The sequence below is a fragment of the Odontesthes bonariensis genome, chromosome 2 (genome assembly GCF_027942865.1).
Source record: "Odontesthes bonariensis isolate fOdoBon6 chromosome 2, fOdoBon6.hap1, whole genome shotgun sequence".
In the NCBI taxonomy this organism is placed as follows: domain Eukaryota; kingdom Metazoa; phylum Chordata; class Actinopteri; order Atheriniformes; family Atherinopsidae; genus Odontesthes; species Odontesthes bonariensis.
Window position 1 is genome coordinate 20,033,065 of NC_134507.1, and position 23,804 is coordinate 20,056,868.

A 23,804-nucleotide genomic window follows, 5' to 3' on the forward strand; every position below is an offset into this window, starting at 1 on the left:
TCATAGCTGAAGAGTCCCTCAGTTAGGCATCACAAAATAAATTAGTGCATGTGATCTGAGCTTATCAAACTGATACACTGCCTATCATATCATTCTCAGTGATACACAGAGAATGCCTTTATCTTCCAACTGACATGAAGAAACTTCGAAAAATTCAACTTTAATGCTTACACTTTTGAAGCATTTCGATACAGTAAAGGCAGGGCGTAGTGTACATTTCCTTCAGAATTTTACAATAACTTTTTAGCAGCAAACCACAGATGATTTTGAAACCTACATACGCCTGAAAAAGCTCCCACCAGAGTTAATTTAAAAAGTAGATTAAATACAAAATGTCCGAGGCAGGTATGTCTATTTTTTAATAGCTTCTGAGCTTCAAAATTTAATGTTGAATTCAAGTCGCAGAAAATTTTCTTTCCACTTTCAGGTAAATCAGGCCTGATGTATGTAAGAGGTATAATCTTAGATGAATAAAACATGTAACAAATGTCCCAGGGAAGATTCTAACGCAGAAATGACTATTTTTATGCCTTGCTGCCACAAAGCGTGTTGCAAAATGAACTGTTGACCATAACAGATCTCCAAAGAGTTGTTCTCAAATAAGCCAAAGAAACCACCAGCAGCTGAGCCCAAAACCTACAACAGACTGCAACAGGACCTGTCTAAGGAACTGAGGAAGCAACATGAGACTTTTCACCTAAACTCTGTTAAAGGGGTGTGCATTTTAGTACCACTTTTTCCAGTGTACCGAGATCTTGTTGTGTTTAGGATCACACCTCTGTGTTATTGCTCTGCATCGAGGACTGCCAAAATGCTGCGAACACTGGGAGGAAGGACACACCATGTGCTGCAGGTGCAAATAACATCTGGGAGGGAGAGTGTCCTCAAAAAGAGGCTCAGAGAAATATAGTCTAAGTTGTCCTCACACTGTCTGTCTCTGATGTAACTCAAAAATTTATTTTATAGCTTAGTTCAATCATGTAAATAGACAACATGATTGTAGATAAAGTATGTTACCCCAAAATAAATTGTGAAAGAGCCTTACAATATGGCTGAGCAATTCACTACATCGAATGAACAAGAGTGAATAATGAAAACATTTCGCTAATGCAGGAGGAGGCTTGGGAGGTGGGGGAGATACATTTAAAAGCTGAAACAGCATTTAGAGCATGAAGAATGTAGATTGCTGCTCCAGTTAAAAGTATGCTAATGGATTCAAGTAACATAGGAAAAAATGGGACATGACCAGCCTTTACGACCTACCTGTCCAAACTAACATGAAGCTCAGTTTTAACAATGAGACTGAGCCAGGTTCATCCACATCATTCTCTCTCTGGTCCTGCCTCTCTTCTGTCCTCGTGTGTCCCACTTCATCCAATTATTGCCTGCATTCACACCATCAATAACCTCTTTTCTCATTGAGAAGTTGCTTCTTTTTTTTTCTCACTGCACCTCTTGCTCATTATACAGACACACACTGCCATTCCATCTCAGCCAACCCACCAGTGGATTCCTTCAGAGAACTGTGCCAAGATCTGATCCAGATTCAGTCACACCATTTGATAAGGCAGAAATACTATTTTCCACATATATGGCATCAGTATTACATTTGTGGGGCAAAAGCTCTACTTTAGAAGAACATGCACTCCCCATTACGTTTAACAAAACCAAGCCAAGTTTAAAAAGCATCAAATTAAAAGCTGTTTAATTAAGGAACTTTAGAATAACTTTTTTTTCTAAACAAAATGCCTTAAACAGGCAGGGTGGTTTGTTTGTTTTCCTTATTAGAGAGGCGATAAAGGGTTGTGACATGCTGGTTGCTTACTCTAAATTGGCTTGTAAGGAACCAATTAGTGCTGCACAGAACAGTTAAAATTCTCGTCCCCTCCTGTGCCAATCATCATAATGTCATTTCTGCACACAAATGAAGTCAGATTTGTGGAGACAACAGAACTAGAATCTGAAACTATGTTAGATCCACCATTTCTACAGCTCACAGTGCTTCAGCTATATTTTCCATGGAAAAGAAAAAAGAACAATGGAGTCAAATGACTAAACCTTTATCTCAGCCACTACATGATACAAGTCCTTGCTCTATCAACTTACGCAAACAGAAAAAAGCAATGGAGAGGTACACACAGTTGAAGAACTCACAATTGGATCCAGAACGGTTGCATTGAAGATGAGCACCCACAGGTCAAGGTAACTGAGCAATTCCACCGGCCAAGTACGGTAGCTGTCTGTCTGCCTACTCTGAAGCTGATTTACAACATACAAAGGATCGAGATAAGAGACGTAGTGAAGTGTATGTACGAGAGTGTATGAGAGTTTGTAAAGGTGATAAACTAAGGGAGCAGTGAACAGATCCTATTAGAATCAAAAGCTGACAATGAAAGGCAAGTGTTCCAGACAGATAATAAGAGCAATCGATAAATGTCTGAATGTTGGTGTGGAACTGCCACACAGAGATAAAGAATCATTATCTGAGGAGGGCAACATGGCTAGATGGACCGAGTCACTGCCACTCTGATTTGAACAGCGTCTCCACTACCATCCCTTGGTAGCGATTAAAAATATAGTGCTTTGGCTTGAATTTTTCGAAGCCATGCTAAGAAAACGGTTCCGTGACCTGCCTGAGTTTTTGTGCTTGCGTGTTGGAGATCAAGAAATTTATGTTTGTGTTTTTTTCGTAGTGATTTTTAACTAATGATGCTTTGGCTTTATCCTTTAGCTCTAGCACCTTGGCAAAATTGCAATAAATTAACATGACTTTTATCAGTTTAATTCAATATGGTATCATTCTGGTATTCTAAAGTTGTAAAAATTCTAACTGCTAATGCACTGACAGATTAATGTAAGAGCCAAGAAAAGTAACTTAGAGTGCTTTTAAATGGGAATTGATCCCCTTTCTGCATCCTACATCCTCCTTCTCCAGCTCTCACGTTAATGACCAAAACAGACTGAAAGACGAAAGGGATATGTTGCACTCTGGGTAAAAGTTTTTAAACTGAATGCAGGAGAATATGAAGGTATATGTCATGCTTGCTTTTTAAGACAGGAGCATCATTTTGAAAGACCACTCACATGCGCCTGCTAGTTGCCACATGACTACCATTTGTTTTGTTTGGCTAAAATGCTCATCATTATGGTCAAATCCGATGGAGAAGGGAATAAATGAAGGCAGGAAGAAAATTGACCTCACAAAGAGATATTGAATGTACTGACAAGGAAGGACAAACAACAGATCCATATAATGGACTAGATTATTGACCCTACCTACTCTCTCTAACTGTTATTTTTGGACTGAGTGGATTAAATTAAAAGTTAAAAACCCAAAGAAGCCAATGAACAGCTTTGTAGTGTTTGGGTGCAAGATCTGCTGATTTACAAGACCTTGCATCATCTGATCCCTACTTTTTTAAATGTATCGAAGTAAAACAATCGTTCATCTTCAAAAAACAGTCAGCTATGTAATAAATTTACAAAGTCATGGACAATGTGTTTTATCTGTCATCATATATGACTAATAAAGAAAAAAAATTAACATTGCACAATCTTAAACTTACTACATACACAGAAACCCTTCAATGAAAGATCAGTGCAAGTGTGATACTTATGGGGTGTTACCCGAAAAAAAGAAAAAAGACCACCATTCCTTGAGAATAAATTTCCTTATTTGGTTCTTTGATAATTGCGGTGAAGAAAATTTTCAGTCCAAAATCTACCAAAGGGGTTGTACTGGGTTTAGACCACAGGAAGTATAATAGTATACAATTAGTCTTATTTACACACTCATATCTATTTGCAGTGATCTCTCTCTCTCTCAGAGAGGACATATGTGAACATAAAAGAGCCACCAGATGCCCTTGCTCTAAGGCTCAAGAGTTCAGATTGTAAAGAACACTATTCAGCTCAAAGCACAAAGTATAGCCTTGTAAATTGCATAATCTAAATTCTAAAGACCTGGATTTAATTTCTATCTGAAAGTGTGTGCTTTTTCACTCTTTCACTGCGTTGCAAATCCCGTGTGAGACGATTGCTGGGACAATTGCTCCCTCTCTTACATACATTCACATTCAGTCAATAACACAATTCTGCTCCCGCACATGTTAACAGTTACAAAGAAGGTGGTCCAGTTAAATTACAAAGTCAAGCTGCAGTTGGACTAAATGTGCATGTCACCATGCTGATTGTTTGGTTATCTTTACGCATCAAAAATACTTGGTCTTGGATTCACATACACTCATGAAAACAATGCTTATCCTGCATGTTGTAAAACGACACTAAAGGGGGACTGGTGCATTACAGTGGGACGATGGCAAGTGTTGAGATTGAAACTGGGCTCCGGACTGGATTCACAGACTGCAGCACTCAGGCTGTATCTGTGAGAAACACTCTCTTTCCCCTTCACTGATTGGAGGCAACACCTTACTCTGTATCTGTCAGGGGGAGAGAGCAGAGACAGACTGACTGACAGACAACGCTAACTGCAACAGTTGTGTGGGAACACTGTGTCCAATGATGACAACACATTCTTATCACAGCCACACAATGTTCTCAAAAATGCACATCACATAACATCCCTGAAAAGCACCCACGGGCAAAAAATATTGAAACTTTTCCTGGCGTCTTTCAAGCTGTATTAGTATAGTAGAGCTGCAGTCTTATTCTTCATAACCGTAAATCTCTCCAGAAGTACAAATATTGAAAAAGAAGCAGCTCAGGGCAATTGGGTTAAGCACCGAAACGTCTGAGTGGTTCCTTTGTTTGAAATACTAAAATACAGCGTCTGTCAAAGCATGTCATGAAAGTCTCTTTTAAAATACAGAGGGCACAGATAGAAGTAAAAGAGGAAGTGGATATTAAGATCAAAATATTTCGAGTGTCAAGGTTTATTTTTTGCAAACCAAGTTACAAACTCTATTGCATCTCGTATCACATTAATTGTGGAGCAAAAGCAGTTAATAATCAAAGAGTAAGAGCCCCTCCCAGTTGCATTTCGCAGGACATCAGTGGAACGCACCGCCCACCTTAATCTGCAAACATTTAAGTGAGATTTGTGGGGGGAAAAAAAGCTTAAGTGTGACTGAATGCGAATACTACAGGATTAACAAGTCATCTCTGTATGGGAAAAGACCTACTTCAAAGCTTTCTAATTTGTTCAAGAACTGTATGTTAATGGAAAGTTCTGATGAGAAAGAGAGAATCTAATACATCACTGATACGTTCACAAATAAAATGCAAACGAAAAATAACTGACTTAATGTAAAATAAGCCTGTAAATCCAAACAGGGAAGGGACTGAACTGTGTTTTCAGCAAACTGGAACTCTTTTCAATACGGTGATATAAGCTTGCTCTTTTTATCTGATGTTTACAGTACAAAACAGATTCCAACAGCAGAACAGGCCACTCTGGATGCAGTTCATGGGTTTTATTTTTCATTTATGCTTTTGGTAGTTGGAAAGTTGACAAACAAACTGAAAACTGGAGGGCTGAGCAAGCAGTTGGTCTGGCTGGACGTGACCATGGAGACAGAGAAAATTCAGTTTGTAAAGAAAAAGGAATAACATGGGAGTTAACTTTACTTAATTTTCTAGCAAAGAACACAGCTGCTACCAAACTGGCTGACGGAACAAACTGGCTGAAACTGGAGTGAGCACTGGAGTAGAAATACCACTGAGGCTTGACTGAATGATAACCTGCAGATGTCCTAGCAGGTACTTGCTAAGGAGAAGGTATATCAGAGGCCAAATAAACAGATAAAACAGGAGAAAGGAATGGGAGGAGGGGAAAAGAAAGGGCAACGTAAACAGGGGATCCAGTATTAGTCTGTTTTGCCAAGGGTTCCTAAATGACCTGCAAGTGTCTGAGTGGCAGCTATGAAAAGAACTGGTTGAATTCTCCAAAATGCTAATGTGAGAAACTTTAGTGATTCCTTTATAATCTCATTTAGCATTGAAAACACCAGACCCTCTTTTAAGAAGGGAAAGGAGATAATTTTGTCCTGTAATCCTATTTTGACACAACACACATTTCCATACAGTTGTACTAACTGTCATCCATGTAAATCAATATTGGGGCAGGAGGGTGAGAAAAAGGAAAACTAAGAACAATATATTACACTTGGTAACTAGATGTAAGCCTGATCAAATTCTCATTGCAGCATGGATTCATTTCTCAAATATTTTCACATTTCTCCTAACAAGATGAGACTGTCTTCTTTCCCAAACCAAGCCCATAAGTTCCATGTTCATATGATATAGCTTATGACGTTCCAAATATATGCAACCTTTAGCGTTTGTGTAAGAAACTGCATATTAAGTGTAAGAAAGTCTTACATGATTGTTCGGTTGCATAGTGAACATTTTTTTAGCCCTAACCATAATTGTTTTCTAAACCTATCCAAGTGACATTCCTACCAAAAGCCAAATAGAAAGTGACAACATTTGGTCTAAATGTGTTGTGTATACATGTAACCACAGCAATCACCAAAATGGAGTCCATAAAGGTGGTGGTCACTTTGTAAAAAGACAGCCTAGTCTGAAACTATATATTCATGCTGCTCATGCGATCCAGTATTGCTTTCAAAGTGATGTACAGTATTTCATTAGGAAGCCTGGTTTGTGTTTGCAATGCGCTTCATGTGCTTAACCAAGGGGCCGGCACTCAGCAGCCAGTAATCCAAAAAAAGGATATTTTGTTGAAATACGTTAACGCAGGTTAAGTTTTAGTGCAAGCAATGATTTTTCCTGCCCACAAGCATCTCGTTTTTAATACGTAACCTTCACCGAGTTGATTGTAAAGTGCAAAACGGCAGGTAAAAGCACAAAAAAACAGTAATAGTGTCATGTCTGTGGGTTTTTTGCCACGTTTTTAGTTTCTGTTTAAGTTCTTAGTTTCACCATGTTTTAGTTTTCTCATGTCTTAGTTTTAAGTTTTAGGTTCAGGTCTTGTATTTAGTTTTGCCAAGCTATGCCACCTTTTTCCTCAGTCTTTCTCCTGCCCTGCCATCAGCTTCACTTCCTTTACCTGTATTTTCCCCATCAGCTGTACTCAATCACCAATCACCCTCCACAGTACTTAGTCTCCCAGTTTGTTCATGTTCATTGCCAGATCCTCACTTGTCACAACGAAGTTAAGTACTTTTTTTTAGTAGCCACAGCCACAGCCACAGCCACAGTTTAGTTTTTGGTATCCGGCTTAGCCGCGCTTTTTGTTAAAACCTGTTTATGAAAATAAATCAAGTTTTGTTTTTTGAAAGAATCCGCATCCTTCCTTCCGCATCCAAGACTGAATGCAACAATGACACTTCAAAGTTAAGTATCTTCGAGGCACAGGCAGGGACTTCAGCTTGACCCTCCCATTTGACAGCTGTGTGTGAAGCACAAGCACAATCCCTCTGACCACCAAATGTGATGACAAGTCAAAGTGTTTCCATTTCACAAAATGCTGTGACTCAGTGGAGTTATCTTTGTGTTCAAGAGCAAAAACATGTCTGTGGACTTGAAACAGATCTCCATGACTATTTCTTGTTTTGCTGTGATACTGGGTTGAGAAAGGACATACTTTAGCCATGAGGTGACAAATCTGTTCTTAGTAAAGTGATGTCATACAAATGAAGCCTCTTGGAATAGACACTCCCAGTCAACTTTCAGCCATGGACCCTGAAGAGAACAGGTTGGGAAGTGAAAGGGCCACCCATGAAAAAGCCGAACATTCTGAGTAGCTGTAATCTGTCTGTTGATCTCGACCTCATATCACAAAAAGGTACACAGTTTAAAGCCCTGCACAACAGCGCCATCCCCTCTTTCTCCCATTGAGGACTTTGAGAATGAAATTTGCTCAACTGTTGAAATGCTTATAATAATCCAATTTTACCCCAGTCGCTTGCAGGACTGTCTTTACAGACAACCATTAGGGGCCTTTTTTTGGTCTGAGTTATTTCGATTTGGGGGCTTGTTGGAAAGCCAGGCAGCATCAGTTCTGACATAACTCACAGTTACACAAAATAATCAACAGAGAGCTCCCTGCTTTCTTAACATGTAACGTATTTTGCATGACTATAAGGGGTAATGAAAAAATATCCCAGTTACTCACTTATAACATTAATTATGGTCACAAGTGGTATAACTGCTACTGTGCAGCACTCGAGCAAACTGATATTCTCTCTGATTTGACATGAAGTTTCTTGACTGTAATAACTCCCATACCATCGGCCTGATGTTGAATATTTGTTTTTTTCAAGTCACATAAGGAGTTCTAGTCATTGTAATTCCAGCATCGTATCCATAGACAGCAATGGTCCTGGATTATAACACTGACATGGCAGAAATCAGGCATATTACCCAGAGATAAACAACAAACAGAAAGAAAAAAAAATAAATCAATCAATCAAATGCGAACTATTACCACCAAAACAACTGGACTCAAACAGCACATGATAACTAAGAGCAATCAATTTGGCACTGTGTAAGAAATGGATAACTTAATTATTTTAACCAGACAGCAAAGACAAGTGACAAAGACAGACAGGAGTAGTAGTCATCCAGCCAAATCACGAGGCTGAACAACAACAATATTTATATTCAGAAGCCTCTGCAGGCCAGACACACACATACACACACTCAACCCCTAATCAAGAGGCGCATGTGATTGCAATACAATGGAAGGAGGGGCAATATGCAAAGTTGAGGTTGACCATGAGGAAGACTTGTGTTCAGTGTGTTGTAATTACGTCATAAGACTTTTGTTCTGTAATTACACCAATGGCTACAAAAATTTGGAGTGACTGAAGCATTGATTTCCTTGATTTCTTTCATTTTATCTGAAGCCTCCTAATTTACTAAGCTTCATGAAGTTACATGGTATAACTGATAGATACTAATTGTATGGGCTGAAAGAAAAATTTAAAAGACATTTAAAGGGGATAGAGAATCAAAATCATCTTTTTCACGTTTTTGGTGTTAGTTCTGAGTCTCCCCGCTGTGGGGAGTACACACGAAGTGCCAGCAAGTGTCAGAACCTCTGTTTCAAGTACTCCCCTTTTTAAAATTGCCCCCAGACTATCTCCCAATCCGTTTTTGTGAAAAAGTGACGTCACTTTTTCAGCAATCGCCCCCCCCGCACCCAAGTCCACACAGCCACTCCGTTTCAGACACTCCCCTTCAGTGAGAAACAGGAACTGGTGAGCCTTCCAAGGCTGTGAAAGCGGACTACGATCGTTATTCTTCCCCCGGAAAGCAATATTCGCGATCAATGGCTTTTATTTATTTTTAACAGCATCCCCAACCGCCGACTTTTCCTTTGCGCTGCGCATTTCACGGAGTACAGTTTCACAAAGCTTGCACGGTCATTTCCGACAGTGCGCTCGCTGCAGTCTGTGTCTGTCAAAGTGTTCCTGTCTGTGCAGACCTGGCTCGCTCCTGTGATCACCTGCACGTCTCCAGGACTATGGGGCGAGCAGGTCGGATCACAGCTGACCCTTCTCTATTTGCACCACTCCCCTCGGGCAGGAGGCTTCGGTCCCTTCGGACCAGAACCTCCCGTCACAAAAACAGTTTTTTCCCCCTTGCAGTTGGACTTATGAACACTTCATAATCACCTCGTAACCTGCCCCAGTCACTTTACCATCATTAAAATTGCACTAATGAAGCTGCACTGTGTTTGCTCTGTATATTGGATACTGTGTATTGTTGTACACACCTTGTACATTTTATATTAATATATTTTTATTCTTTATTTTTTATTATAATATCCTATGTTACATGTTTGCACCTTACGCTGCAGCAAATTCCTAGTTAGTGAACACTGTTCACTAACAATGGCAATAAAACTAATCCTGATTCTGATGAGCTTTCTTTCCAGTCAGTGTATTACTCTATAGCTCTGTTTTCAGTGAGAGCAAGGGCAGCCAATCAAGCAACGGCAACCGAATAGCGCCAACACCTACCTGCATTTCATAATGAGGTTGCCAGATAAGCTCTGAAACTACGGAAAAAGACGCATTCAAAACCCAGCATAGTAACAGCTGTTTCAGAGAGCCTTTTAGGGAGGTTCTGAGCCATTACAGACCCAACCAATATTTTTTGGGCTACATATCACATCACAGAACAAGGATTAATGCCCCATTCAACCATTCTCTATCACCTTTAATACAAACACTTCATTTACTAGATGCTATAGGAGGCTATAAGTTGCAACAGCTAATCAAACATGCAACATCTCAAGGGAAACCAGCCTGAACCAAGGCTGTCTGTGATACGAAATAATATCCCAAAGATAACCTCCAGCCAGATACCACTATTGGCCAAAAGTGTTTCTTCATGACCTTGTGTGCAGTGCAGGTATATTTCTCTCTGTGGCTGCATGACCATAAGACTGCTGCTTTTTAGCATCAATAGTGACTGGTATTCATAGCCAACAGCTACATGATGAAAGAAACCCAGACTGACAAACTGTGCTGGCTTGGATTAGTCAATAATGATGGATACTTGCTGATTTTTCTTAAAAAAATTTTTTGCTTTTGAATATTTACTATATATGTTACTTTTTTATATAAGGTCGGCCATTTGCTTTAAGTCATTTATTGCCTATGAGACGACATATCATCAAATCAAAATCTTTTCAGAAGTGTATCTACACTTAATGGCATTTCATTTATCCGCTCAAACTCGTAATTATGATTATTTTCAAATTCTCTTGGATATTTCTGGGTTATTTGACGAGTCAAGAAACAAAGCCTTTTACCAGAGGTGAGGGTATTCACACCTACATACTGGCTCTTGTTCTCGCGCTGCCATCAAAGGCAGCCAAAGCCATCTGCCACCCGAGGGCAGGGCAGAACTGGTGCAGGCTTATCATTTTTGCCATGTTGAGAAAACTGTTTTTAAATTAACATTTCTGGACCCTTTTTGTGCAGTGTGCTGGATACAATATACATATAGAATATTCATGTAATTTACAGTGACACTTGCAAAAAGTCTCATTTATTGTGGAGGAGCAGTGCAAGAGAGGATGAGATGCAATGATTCGCATTACTATGCAAAACTGAACCTCAGGACATAATGAACGGGGAGAATTCTGCATCCAAGTGTATTATCAGGCAGCTGCCTCTGACTTGCATTTGAAGGATTTCTACCAACACGCTAGGTACAACATGCAGGCCTGCCTTCTTGATTTATGTTTTTTCTCTAGATAAAACACATATTATTCAGATCCCAGTTTGTCCCAGGAAATGATACTTCATCATTTCAAAACCACTTTGATTATGATCAGTCATTTTGAGTCATTACGGTTTTCTGTGCAAGAGGTTAGACTTGAAGTCTCATGTTTTAGGCCAGATGACTTCTTTGGATGCTGTAAGAATACAGCTTTGGAGACATGATTTAGAGTACTCTATCAGATTAGGGCAGCCAAGTCTCACAAGAAAAAATGTTTAATGAGTATGACTGTCCAAAACTTGGTTCTCTTGCATGACAGTCTATGGTGCAAGGCCACAGTTCAGCCCTCCTACCTCGTAACAAACTCCAACATATTGCACTGTAGACCAGTGTGGTTATTACACACTCTGGCGTGAAACTACACTCCTGTAAAAATAGATTTGAATGTTGATCCTAGGTAGTGAAGGATATATTCATTTGTAAAACTGCAAGACTAACTGATCAACATGCATCAAAAACTTTGATAGCCAATTTGTTACGCTTTTTAAGTGTGAATTTTATAAAAGGAGAAGCCAACACTAAGAGATTAGGGAGGTAGGCATGGAACATTTTATGCTCAAAAAGAAATTAAACCTAATGGACAAGAACAAATAGACTTACAGTAAATTAACAACAGTTAATGGACAGTTTGAAAGACATCTGAATCACATGAGTTTCTTTTTCATTGAATGACAAGCATGGACACTTTTTTTCTGCTGCTTTGATTGCAGCTTCTGTAATTTTTCATGCAGCAACTTAAAACATCCTGTAACATGCAGAGTGTAAAAAAAGGAAAGAAAAGTTTCTCAAATTCCACATTATATACTGACCATACATAGTGAATGGATATTGGTGGGTGAGCAACTTACTTGAGTTCTGTCTGATATCATACATTTGTCATAAAAAAACAAAAACGTTTCAATTCATTTTATTACTTTATTTGAGACTAAATATTGATAGTGTTGAAAAAAATACACTTCCTGATCCCCAGTAATGGAAATTCACCTACCACCAAAACCCCGACCAACACAAACAGGCACAAGGTGGAAAACAGCTGAGGAGGCAGGTGCCCACACAGCTGTGAATAACATTTTGACAACTTTGCTTTGAACCAATCCGGGCTTGATACTTTGCATCAAAGTCTTAAGAAATTTAATATAAAAATATTGCTATTCATCTTCTTGGCTTCAAGTTAGTCTCCCTGTTTCTGTTTAGCAACAGGAACCAAAGTTTTGAGAATGTTCTGGTATTTTCTTCCAATAAACTAGTGCTTCTCAGCCTTGAGTTTTTGAAAAGCACATAATTCCACTTGGCTGAAAAATGGATCAACTACCTGAGCTTACCACTGAGTGAGCCAATTTGCCAGTTTCAATTATTAAAAGCAGCACCTGTCTCCTTTCACACAGATCACTGTGCAAAATAGCCCCGCAGAGACAAAATCTACTCTGCCTGCAGGTCTGAACGTAAAGCCAATGATATGAAATAAGATGTTGGTGCAATACAACATTCAAGGCAGAGTGATGCAACAGGACCTGATTTGCTTGGACATATACTCATATCCAGCCCTCCTCTGTCCCCCCCCCCCAACTAAACCACCATTGAGTAATTGGCTTTCCCTTAGCATGGAGCTGTCCAATCTAAATGGTAATTTGGAAGGCTCGGTGGTAATGCTTGTTTACAGACAGTATCTCAAGATGAAAATAAGAGTTGTAACAAGAAGGTAGGGATCTGTCAAACTCTCATGGGACAATGCATGTAAAAATCTGGTCAGAAGCGCTTCATTGGATAAACAACAGATCCTTTAAGGCACAGCAGTTGCCCAGAAAGAGAGGATACTGTATATATTAATATATATTATTCTGATTTAACTGTCAAAGTACTCCATGTCCAGAGTATGTGCTCTTTTTCCCTAACTTGGGTTTTCCCCAAGAGCTTTGTTTTCATTCCACACTCAAAACCCATGCAAGACAGGTGTTTGGAAGTATTCTGTGTGTATAAATTTTCTCTCTCTTTGTATTGGCTGTGATGAATGTGATCTGTCCAAGGTGCTTACCAGTCCCCCACCAAATAGATGCTGTGGGAAGACAAAGTCCACTTTAAACTTAATGGAGCAAAGAATGACAAAGACAAAGGCTGCTGAAAAAACAAGATCACTCATAAGATATTTAGTATATATTGTATGTATGTACTGAACGATGTCAAAGGCAAACACATCTTGGAAAATAATTCTGTCACGTCTCTTGCTTTATCACCATTTCTGACCTTGCAGTGTTGGAGCGTCTCTACTTTTGGATGACTGCACAAGATGAAAAAAAGTATGTGAAGGAAGGAGCTCATTAATGTAATGCATTTTACTGCTGATGCTTGGTTTTATGGTCAATTTAAGAACTAATTCTTCAAGCAAATGGCATTTTAGTAATACCTCAAAGCGTGAGGTTGGGGATTAATGAGGCTGCATTAAGCATCAGGGGAAATCCTTTTTATCTCACAAAAAAAAAAATGTTTGTTGCAGGTACTTAATCTGCCTCAATCACAAGAGGATTTCATGGTGACAGTTCATTTTAAAAGGCAGCCAGCTTGTTGTTTTTACTCTGTTTAACTTAACGGATTAATGATGCTCCGTTTAATTATGCCTTACAAAAAAATAAAAAATATTCCTGACCAAACTGTTTTTTAAAGACGCTCACCATAGTTGTATAAACTGCTAATACACCATCCAGATTTTATTTATGTACGTGACTTTGGATTCTTTGCTTTGCAGAAACACACTTTGTTTGGCAACAGTTGAGCAGCCAGGTTCAATCAAAAAACCCACAGCAGACCAACATGAGCAATTAGATTGCACTTTGGTGCTGGACACACAGCTGTAAATATTTAATCAAATGAAGGAGAAGCACTTATTCAGCATCATGACAGGATTGACAGATACTAGTAACAATAACACATTAAGGTCAATGTAAGACAGCTCACTGGCATGAGGGAATAATGTAAGAAACTGAGGTAGGTTTTCTCTATCAATAGTGCATGTATGTACCCACTTGAGCCTCTGTAAATCCCCATCCCTAAAACAACCCTTTGTCTTAAAACTAGAGAATGTGCCTTTTTGTATGTGGATGACCAAGACTCAACCTGTGTGTCTCCCAAGGAAGCACGCATACAACACCGGCTGGCAGGCATCAAGTGATTTCCTGACAGGTCAGTGAAAAGGAACTGAACACAGAAAAAGACTTTGGAAAGTATCTTGGGATGACAGCGTGGATGAAGGGCTATTGCTAGTTTAATGTCACAGATAATTTGCTTTTCTTTGGGCAAAAGAGTCATAGTTTGAGACAGACAAGAGCTCCCAAACTCAAATCAGACGCAGTAACAAAAAGAGTCACTATTGAAACGCAATTCGGGATCCCTGGCCTAAGATTTGATTAAAATTACAGCTACACTATGCTACACACTTTCCTTTCTTTTGTCTTTTAAATATAACTGATTTCTGTGAAATACTGCATTTGGACACAGAGGTTTTACCCTACAAGGACGCAAACGGGGCAACATTCAGATAGATCCAACCACACGACACCCAATCATTTTACAGTGCCATATATGCATTGCTAGCTGCTGTTTGTCAGCCCAAAGACATTGGGCTAGTAATCTTTCTCAGATTCCTTATTATTGGTTTTAAATACCCTGTACATTACCAGAATGTTTCATATTGAAGTAAAACATGAGGGCTATGCATGACATATCCATAAAACAGGTTTTCCATCAAAGACTATAAAATATGGCCCAACCATCGGACATTGTCATTGGGTCAGTTATGTTTACTGTATTTAACTTCAGTCACTGGTGTACCCACTTGCATTACATTATGATGCAGAAAGTCTTCTATAGTATGTAAAGACAGTCATGCGTATAAGTCTGCTTTTTTCTGGATTTGTTTTTAATCTGTAAATGTTAACTACAGATAACATGCAATAGAAACTATTTTGGGATCCATTAGTAATTGTCCTGAACTGTTTTGAATGAAATTTCCATAATTTTAGAACGTCCTGAGAGCCAAGGGACCACTGTCAGGAGTATATTTATGTCTACATACCTCCCCACTTAAGTAAAAATGCTAGAGTGAGAGCTCCGTGCAGAATGTTTTGGCAGCGCACCAGTTGTTTTCCACTATTTAACACAGCATGTTTGCAGGGTTGGTCTGAAAAGCTGCAGAGGCAAAACCGTGCCTATCTGATCAATATGTTGTTCACTCGTAGACATTTGGGGTTTAATCAGCATTCGTGCACAGACAGGATTCTGCCCTTGTTGAAAAGGAAAATCAAGAAGTGTCTATCTGCAGTTTTGTGGACTATATGTCTCGCCCTCCTGCCATGACTTTCACCTACACTGAACCCTGCCTGTGCTATAACTTCATCTTAAAGTTGATCCATTTGTTAGCCTGGTCCAAACCTAACCTTGAAAATGTATTCACCTTAAACTGTCATGACAACATGGGCATGAGTGATGTAGAGCTGGAGTTAGTTGTGTTGTACTCTGCATTTGTGTTTACATTGTGAATCACACAAGGTCCCAGTTATGTTCATCCACTGAGAACACAAGTAAAGTTTTCAAACAAGATGGCCAACTTTACAGTTTTAACAACAATATGTGCAGGGCTGTATTATATTATTGAAAATGCTTAAATGGTTGCTTTCAGGAAAATTAATTTTTTGCTAAATTCAGAGGGCATCTCCTTTTAAGGCAGAATCTCCCACCTGCTTTCTTTGTATAGTATAAAAACTGTAACTCGACTACAAGTGTCACTGCTGGAGAATTTTGTTCAATTCATCTTCATAAAAATATAAAATCATACTCGATTACTGTTTATAATCAATAGAAAAATCTGCACTTTGATTTCAACACTAAAGTTTTGAGGAAAATGAGTACGCACGTGCATGTTATAAATCTAATGTGAAGTATGCAAGTTATGTGTTAAATAGAAGTATGTGTGGATGTGTTGGGCTGCTGGAAAGTTGTGACTGATGGCAATGGTAGTCCACCTAATTAATAGTTATAATACTGATGTGGCTGTACCGCTCTGCTCATATGTTAGCAGGCAACACAGAAGAAGCTGTCCCTTTGGAGACGGAGACGAATCAGCAGCTGTTCCTGTTAAGTTGTACTGGAAACCCAAAGTTCATGTGCATAAATTTCTAGTAAGACATTAGGGACCTGAGCTCTGTCACGTAAGTAGAACTCCTGCACTGTTTTTCTTGTGTTCACACTGTGAGCTGACAGCTGAAATTCCAGAACAGAGTTATACTTCACAACCTAAACTACATCCAAACCTTTTGGCCTTGCCAATACTCAGCCATGAGGGGAAAGATCGTTAAGGCTATAGGGGAACTCTGGCAGCTAAAAAACAAACATCCATCTTAACCACAATATCTTTTCATCCAGCAGATGGGGCAATTATTAATAGTCGGTTTATTTAATTTGGGTTGTTTAGGAGGAATTATTCAATCGTTCAAACGGAGAGTGTTCTGGAAAATCAAATGTTTGAAGATTACTTCTGAAACTTCACCGTGTTTCCACCAGATATTTTGGTGTGGGAAAACTGAAAAGAGGAGTTGGATATCTGTGGGTTGGATGTTAGGATTTTTATGCTCACAAGATTTCCAAATTAAACAGGTTTTTGATGAGAGGTTTTCCCAGATTTCCGTTCCTCCGGTCATTGGTGGACATGGCGGCTGATCAACTATGTTGGTCCTGTAGTCCAGGACCTGGTATCAAAGACCCTTTACAAAAACTCACTACCAGCGAATTCTTAAAGGTGTTACTTCTCAAAGACAACACTATTAATTTGCAATGTTTTGCAATACAACAGTTCCAGTGCCCATTTAGAGATTAATGATACACTACGGTCAACTAGAAAAGTCCTTTCACAAGTCAGTGTTCAAAAAACAATCTTATACTCCGTCTCTTAAAGACTGTCCAACTGAAAGACACAGTCCGTTTTGATTATTCAACTTATGGGTCAAACATGGCAGATAAAGAGGCAAGTGCTTATACTTCAGGATGTGTGTGTCAAGCCACTATGCAGGTATAGCACACACACTCAACTGGTGGCGATATAAAAGGTATCTGGTATCTTAATTAAATTTTCATCTCTACATTACAAATTCAATCCAAACAATCTTGATTGTGACTATTAATATGATGGTCTTTAGTTGGGAAAGTGCACCAATGTATTACTAGGGATTTTATAGATTTCAATCTATTTAAGTAGCTGCAAATGACTTAGTAAGAGTTCTGTTTATCCAGAAAATAGCAATAATCCAACAAAAAACACTTCCTCATCTTTTATCTCGCACCCATTTTTTTTTCTGGCTTTTCAGAGTCATAATTCAAGGCAGTGCATATTAGTAAGCTTAATTTTGTGGGCTCAGCGTTTGAGACATGCATAATGATGACAATGTCTGTAGGTGGATCTCCCTTGGCCGTCATCCTGCTGTTAAACTCAGTGCATTCCAACAATTTGACAAAACGTGTCACACTATTTTAGTCAATGAGTCATACCCGAGAAATCCCAAAAGCCTTTCTTGGCCATCAGAGAGAGCTGTCAAACTCATCCTTAAGCTCGATGATCCATTTCCATGACGGTGCTTTGACCTGAGCAATGGGACATCTGCAGGCAAGCTACACAGTGGCTGATAATGAGATAGGAAAAGATGTGAATGTGAGGGATGAGAGCAGAATGAAGAGGGTGAAAGAAAACAAGAAATAGGCACAGGATGAGAGGAATCCCGAAGAGATGAGCACAACAGAAAAGAAGAAAGAGCCTCTGGAGACAAAGGAGAGTAAAAAGAGTAAATGCAACAGGAAGAATGTTCATCTGGATGTCACACAGAGGGAAGGGGTGGTAAGATGTGATTAGAGAGAAAAACCACCTCATTCGGAAAACAAAAGATGCATTTATCCAGCTAAATAAAGTGGGCGTGAATTTAGATAGACGGCTTTGACTGTAAGATGTATAAATGTATAAAACAGTACTGCTACATTATGTTGAATACTTTAACAGACTTAAACCTCTGAATTGAGAAACTTCCTACCCACATGACTCCCAAAACAAAAACCCACATCAATTTAGTACCAGAACATAAACACATGACTATAATTCTTTTATTTCCAAGTAATTTAATGGAAGTTGGAAATGTTTATGTTGAAAGAAAAACAATCAGTCCAAAACTTAATATGTGAATAATATAACTCACTAAAATTTAAGGTAATTTTCGTGAGTCCACAATCAACAACCAAGACAGCTTCTGTGTAATATCACGATCTGTGGAGACTTTTGACTTCTTAGATTTCCTGTCATCCCAGTTGATCCTCATATTGCTTACGAAAACAGTCCCCCACAGGAAAGAATTCCCAGCAGCGCTCCTGATACATTTTCCACACATAGGATTCCTGGCAAAGTCAACACAATATGGTCATTTATCTTAAAGTCACATCAAATGTATACATTTCTTGACGATGAACTAAAATAACTGTCCAAACAGTCAACGGTAAGGGCAACTGAATTTAATATTCTTTTTTTTTTTTTTTTTTGTCGAGCACCCCAGAGAAACATTTTACAAATTCCACCAAGCAGCTTCCCTTTGATCCGAGAAGAATAAACCTCTGGAGGAAAACACACAATATATCTTGGAGTAAGTCCCAATACCCAATTCAATTTGGAAATATAACCCAAATGTTCAGAATGTTTCCGACTGATAAAACATTTTCTATTTTCTTTCACTGATCAATAGTGCAGCATAATATTGAAGCGGCATTGTGTGGCATAATCCAAATTATAAAGGGAGAAAAGAAAATTATTTATCTTTTTTCGTCTGAAAACATTTAGAATAAAGCACGTTGTTATCTAGTCTGATGCACATCCCTTTCATGGGTAAACAAACAACCTGCGAGACACGTTATGAGAAAAATACACCTCTCTAAACGGTAACAAAACTGATCATGTTTGCTGCACCGAAGCTCTCATCTTTACCCTGTGCAACAGGTAGTGTGCAATGTGTGACAATAAAAAGATAAGGGGCATTCAGCTGTTTATCATGCGTTTTATCATTAAAAGTGCATACCAAGGGTGATATGGCTTTTTAGAGACAGTGCGAATGCAAATTTTGCCTCATTTGAAAAGGTTACACTGCAGCTTTGTCATCATCATGGAAAATGCTTGAATTAATAGGTCACTGAGACGCGAGGGAAGTGTTGTGGATGCATATATTACCGGTATGATCTTTCAATGACAGTTAAATTGTTTCGGAGCGCTTAAAGTGCCCCCCTAATTCTTGCCTTGATTGGATCAAGCAGTATAACAGAAGAAATAATTAGCATACCTGCCCCGTGTGTTCAGTTTCATCTTTGTTAATAAGATACATGAGAAAAAATCTGCAAGGACACAAGAAGAGAGAATAAAGCATCAGTTTTAAATCTCCCACTCACACTTGAAAATAACACGGAGTAGAAAAACATTTGTGTAAAACAGACAATCTGACTGATGTTCACATTTTATACAAGCAAATATCAGATGACTGACAAGAAGCAAGTAACCCTGAAATTTACGGATCATTCTGTTCATCAAAGAATGAATGTTGTTGATTCAGAATGGTGACCTTTGCCAAAAGAGCTCAAAATGTTACATGAAGCATCTCCAAACATACTTAGAAATGAGCAGGGAAAAGTCAATCATTCAGAGAATGCAAATGCTTCTTGCAGAATTCAGAGTAATTAAGCTCAGTGAGCTCCTGCCCATGACCGTTAATAGAGAAGAACAACATTTCTAAAAATTCACTTTTAATGGAGAAAGGAGACCATTGACTGGGTATAATTTGAACTTACAATACTGTCATTTGTAATTTTGATACAACTGATTGTTCTAATTCTTGTCATAGTTAAAACATTTCCTAATCTTTGTAGGTATTTCATCTAATTTATTGAGTCTTCATTTTCCATGTGCCCTGTTTTGTGTATATGTATTGGTTTTCCCCATCACATCATGTGAACTCTTCTGGCTTGTTTCTACATCTATATGGAAGCAACAACTTAGCCACAAATGCAGATAAAGACATACTGTTAATCAGCCAGGATGACATAATTAATAGGTAAGAACAAAGGAGGTTTAACAGCAGGTTTTAACATTCTACACACATTTAGTGACAGTCACCCTTCAATGCTTCATTAGGTTAGGACAATTGGAAAGCTGGCCACAGAAGTGGGAATCAACTCACAGATAGTTGGCCAAGTTGTGCTCCTGCAGAGTGTGAGTCTCAAAGCCATGAGGGATGGTATCAAAGTACTCACTTCCAATTCCACATATAAAACATTTGGTCTGCAGAGGGAAGATGTAGGAAGTCATTATTTATGGAATAGATATATATATATATATATGTATGTATATATATAAAAGAATGAAACTGAGTACATAAATAAATCTAGCATAAGTCCAACAAACACCTTACTTCTTTTGATCTTTTTTACTTCTTTTTCCCATTATTCCCTTCAGTATTGACGTGTAAAATGTTTGTTTTGGGTTTAATGCAATATGTGTGTTAGGTCACTTGTATTGCCAGACAAACTATGGGAGGATGGAAGTCGCAGCTGAACCCCATTAATCATTGCTGAGTGCGGTAGAGCATAATGCTGTTGAAACCAGAAACAAAGGTGTAAAATCTCTTATTTTTGAGGCACACAGTGAGAAAGAGAATATGTGAAAACTACATGAAAGCACATGTGAATTACTTATACCATAAAAGCCATGACCAAACTATACCATATGTGTAACATGATGCAGTGCCACTCATCAACATTTCAAAGCCCCTGCTTGTGTCTGTTTTGTTTAGCCCTCTCAGTAGTCTGTGAAACACTTTGGTTTTGCTTGTCCTTTCCTTCCAGATTGAATCTGTTTTGCAGTCCACTGAACCATGGCTCGGTACTATTTCTCATTCGTTATCGTTTTCTCCGATAATGTTAAATGGCAGATGCTGACGGTCAAGAGTCGGCCAAATGTCAGTGCCCATGACTGTTATGCATTCGGTGACACAATGCAACTAGTCCTTATAAGAGTAGAGCCAACCACTGGTTTGTCAGACCATCCCTACTGCACCGTTTCCTTTGATAACATGCCTGCCTCTCCTGCACCTTTTTTTCCCATTTGATTATTACAAACTGTACCCGCTACTGAGTGTCAGCTTTTCTCTCTCTTTCAACTTGTCTTTTTTTCTTTTTCAGTCTGATTCAGGAGGGTTTTGTTTACTGAGGCTTCCTGGTCCACCCGGTCTATCATAACAAACCTTACATACAACTCTGGTTTTAGAACTGCAGGCGATGCAAGTTTTGAGATCACTATTAGGAAGACAGGCATCTTTCTATACATTGGACTGCATCTAAATTGCAAGTGTTAAACTCTAGCATTCAACCTAGAGTGAAACAAAATGTGAGATACTGAAATACACCAGCACTTAAACAGATGACAGAAAAGGATTAGTAAAAAAAAATCATTTTCTTTGCCTGCCAATTACACTTGATAAACACTGGTTTATAAACACCAAGGATGTTGTTTAGAACTCTGTATAATGATTAGCAGCTAATTAACCGTGAGAAAGAGATTATAGTATTGTTCCATTTAGACTAATTGTGTGTATACTTACGGTAACACAAGCTCTTCAAACAACTCTATTTACTTAATACTTTGAACACAGGCAGCTCAAACTTATCAGGCACTCAAATTAAGTGAACATGCAATGGTTACATTAGAATAAAGAAACAATGGACACTGTCTTTTGTAGCAGTCTTTTGGAGTTTGACACATTAGAGAATCATGTAGTTGCAGGATGTTTATCCTTCAATTGTACTGAATATTGTACAACTTTGAAAGCAAGCTAAAGTTACAAAAATTGTTTGGGTTTTATACAAATTCTTTTTTCGCTTCAGAAAATATTTGGGTGAAAGTAAATGTCAAATCTCACCTCCATATCTTCTTTCACTTGTTCTTGCTGGTCTCGAAGTTCTCCAAAGGAATCAATTATCAAGCCTGGAAAAAGTCCAAATTGTGTGCACTTCCATTTTGTGTAAGGCTGTACTTGCATGCATATGAAAGGTGTCAGTAAAACTGACTGTACAATAAATAAATCTTAGCCTGTTTTCGGAACCATATGAAAAATGCATGAAATGTGTTCCAGTCAAACAGTGTGTGCAAAATCTATTTATGCCTGTTCTGGTGAAGACATGCAGCTTGTGTGTTGATGTGTGTATTTCTTCTAGCTCAACTGTCTGTGCGAAACAAATTCAGTGTGGAACTCACCCTGGATGATGGCCAAGAGGATGACAATGACAAAGAAGAAAAATGTAATGTCAAAGACAATTCGTTCCACCTCAAATTCATCTCCAGCAGGATCCTCGATCTCGTCCCCGATGCCACCGCCTGCGCGCACTCCCACATACATGTGAAACATGTAACACTAAGGGAAAAAAAAGATGTAAGGTAAATGTTTGAGGTAAGGAAGGATTTGGTTTTTGTTTTTTTTTCCAGCAAGACGAGAGTGTAGTTGTGGAGTGCAATGTATGGTGTAAATCTGAGCTGGAGAAAACAGCAGGGGAGCTTTTAGGCTGCCTGATTTTTGGGGGAATATTTGAAGTACAAGCAGTATTTTTTACACAATTTCATATTGTAGTCTTTTTTTTTTCTTTTCAAATCGATATTCTTCATCTCAGACAGTGTTTACTTGCAAGGATTCAACTAAGAAAAAAACAACATTTCCATTCAAAATATAAAAACTCTTCTTTTTGGATTCATATTTGTTATGTCCACTGTCTAAAAATGTTCCCAATGATGGGAAAAAGACTTAAATCATTCTAAATTAAGTGTAGCTAAAAGTCAAGCAGAAACAGCAATACAATGAAGGTGAATGAGGATTCAATGTAATGTCCTCTGCCTGCCTGAATGTCACCATTTTTTTTTTTCTTTAAAGCTATCACTGTCCACCCTCTTGCATATGTGATTGACAGTGGAATCCACATTGGAAAGGAGCAGGCGGATGGGTGTTAGCGTTGTGAATGAGCAAACAAAGAGCTACTCTGTGGATTCACCAGCTGTCTTTTATCCATGTGTCCATCATTCTATGAAAAAGTATAGGCAGGATTGAGAGGCTGTTTTCACTTTAGAATTGGGGATCACCATCAGAATCCTCCTTTACCTTACTTAATCTGGAGTCAGAAAATGAGGTCAGTGGCAGTGTTTGTGTTGGAAAGATAAACACTGAGAGATCATGAGGGTAGAAGGTAGATGTGTTAAAGTGTGTGTGTGTCAGTATCCACATTTAACTCACAGTGAGCATGTCATTGCACTTCATATCTTGGGTGTCCTTGTCATCGTCCTTATTGTAAAACTTCCTGAAGAAATTGAAGGCTACAACAGTGTAGAGATACACCACAACCGCCAACAAACCCACAGTCATTACCAACTGGAAAAAAAAGGACAGAAACAGATGAGCTTAAATAAACAACTTCATCTTGATTGAGCCCTAACATAATACTGCAGCTTGAAAGAGAAGATCATATGCATTGTAAGTGCA

The 23,804-nt window shown here is 38.6% G+C and overlaps 1 protein-coding gene across 1 annotated transcript in view; it reads right to left on the bottom strand.

Annotated features, from left to right (window-relative positions):
• Window positions 1-18,349: 18,349 nt before the first annotated feature.
• Window positions 18,350-23,804, bottom strand: part of ryr2b (ryanodine receptor 2b (cardiac)) — a 66,580-nt gene continuing 61,125 nt past the window's right edge. Inside the window, exons 99-104 of the mRNA XM_075478503.1 lie at window positions 23,559-23,693; window positions 22,535-22,691; window positions 22,200-22,264; window positions 20,463-20,563; window positions 19,572-19,623; window positions 18,350-18,642 (exon numbers count right to left, since the gene is read on the bottom strand). Coding sequence (XP_075334618.1) covers window positions 18,547-18,642; window positions 19,572-19,623; window positions 20,463-20,563; window positions 22,200-22,264; window positions 22,535-22,691; window positions 23,559-23,693 — 606 coding nt within the window. The 3' untranslated portion in view covers window positions 18,350-18,546. The remainder of the gene's footprint in view (window positions 18,643-19,571; window positions 19,624-20,462; window positions 20,564-22,199; window positions 22,265-22,534; window positions 22,692-23,558; window positions 23,694-23,804) is intronic.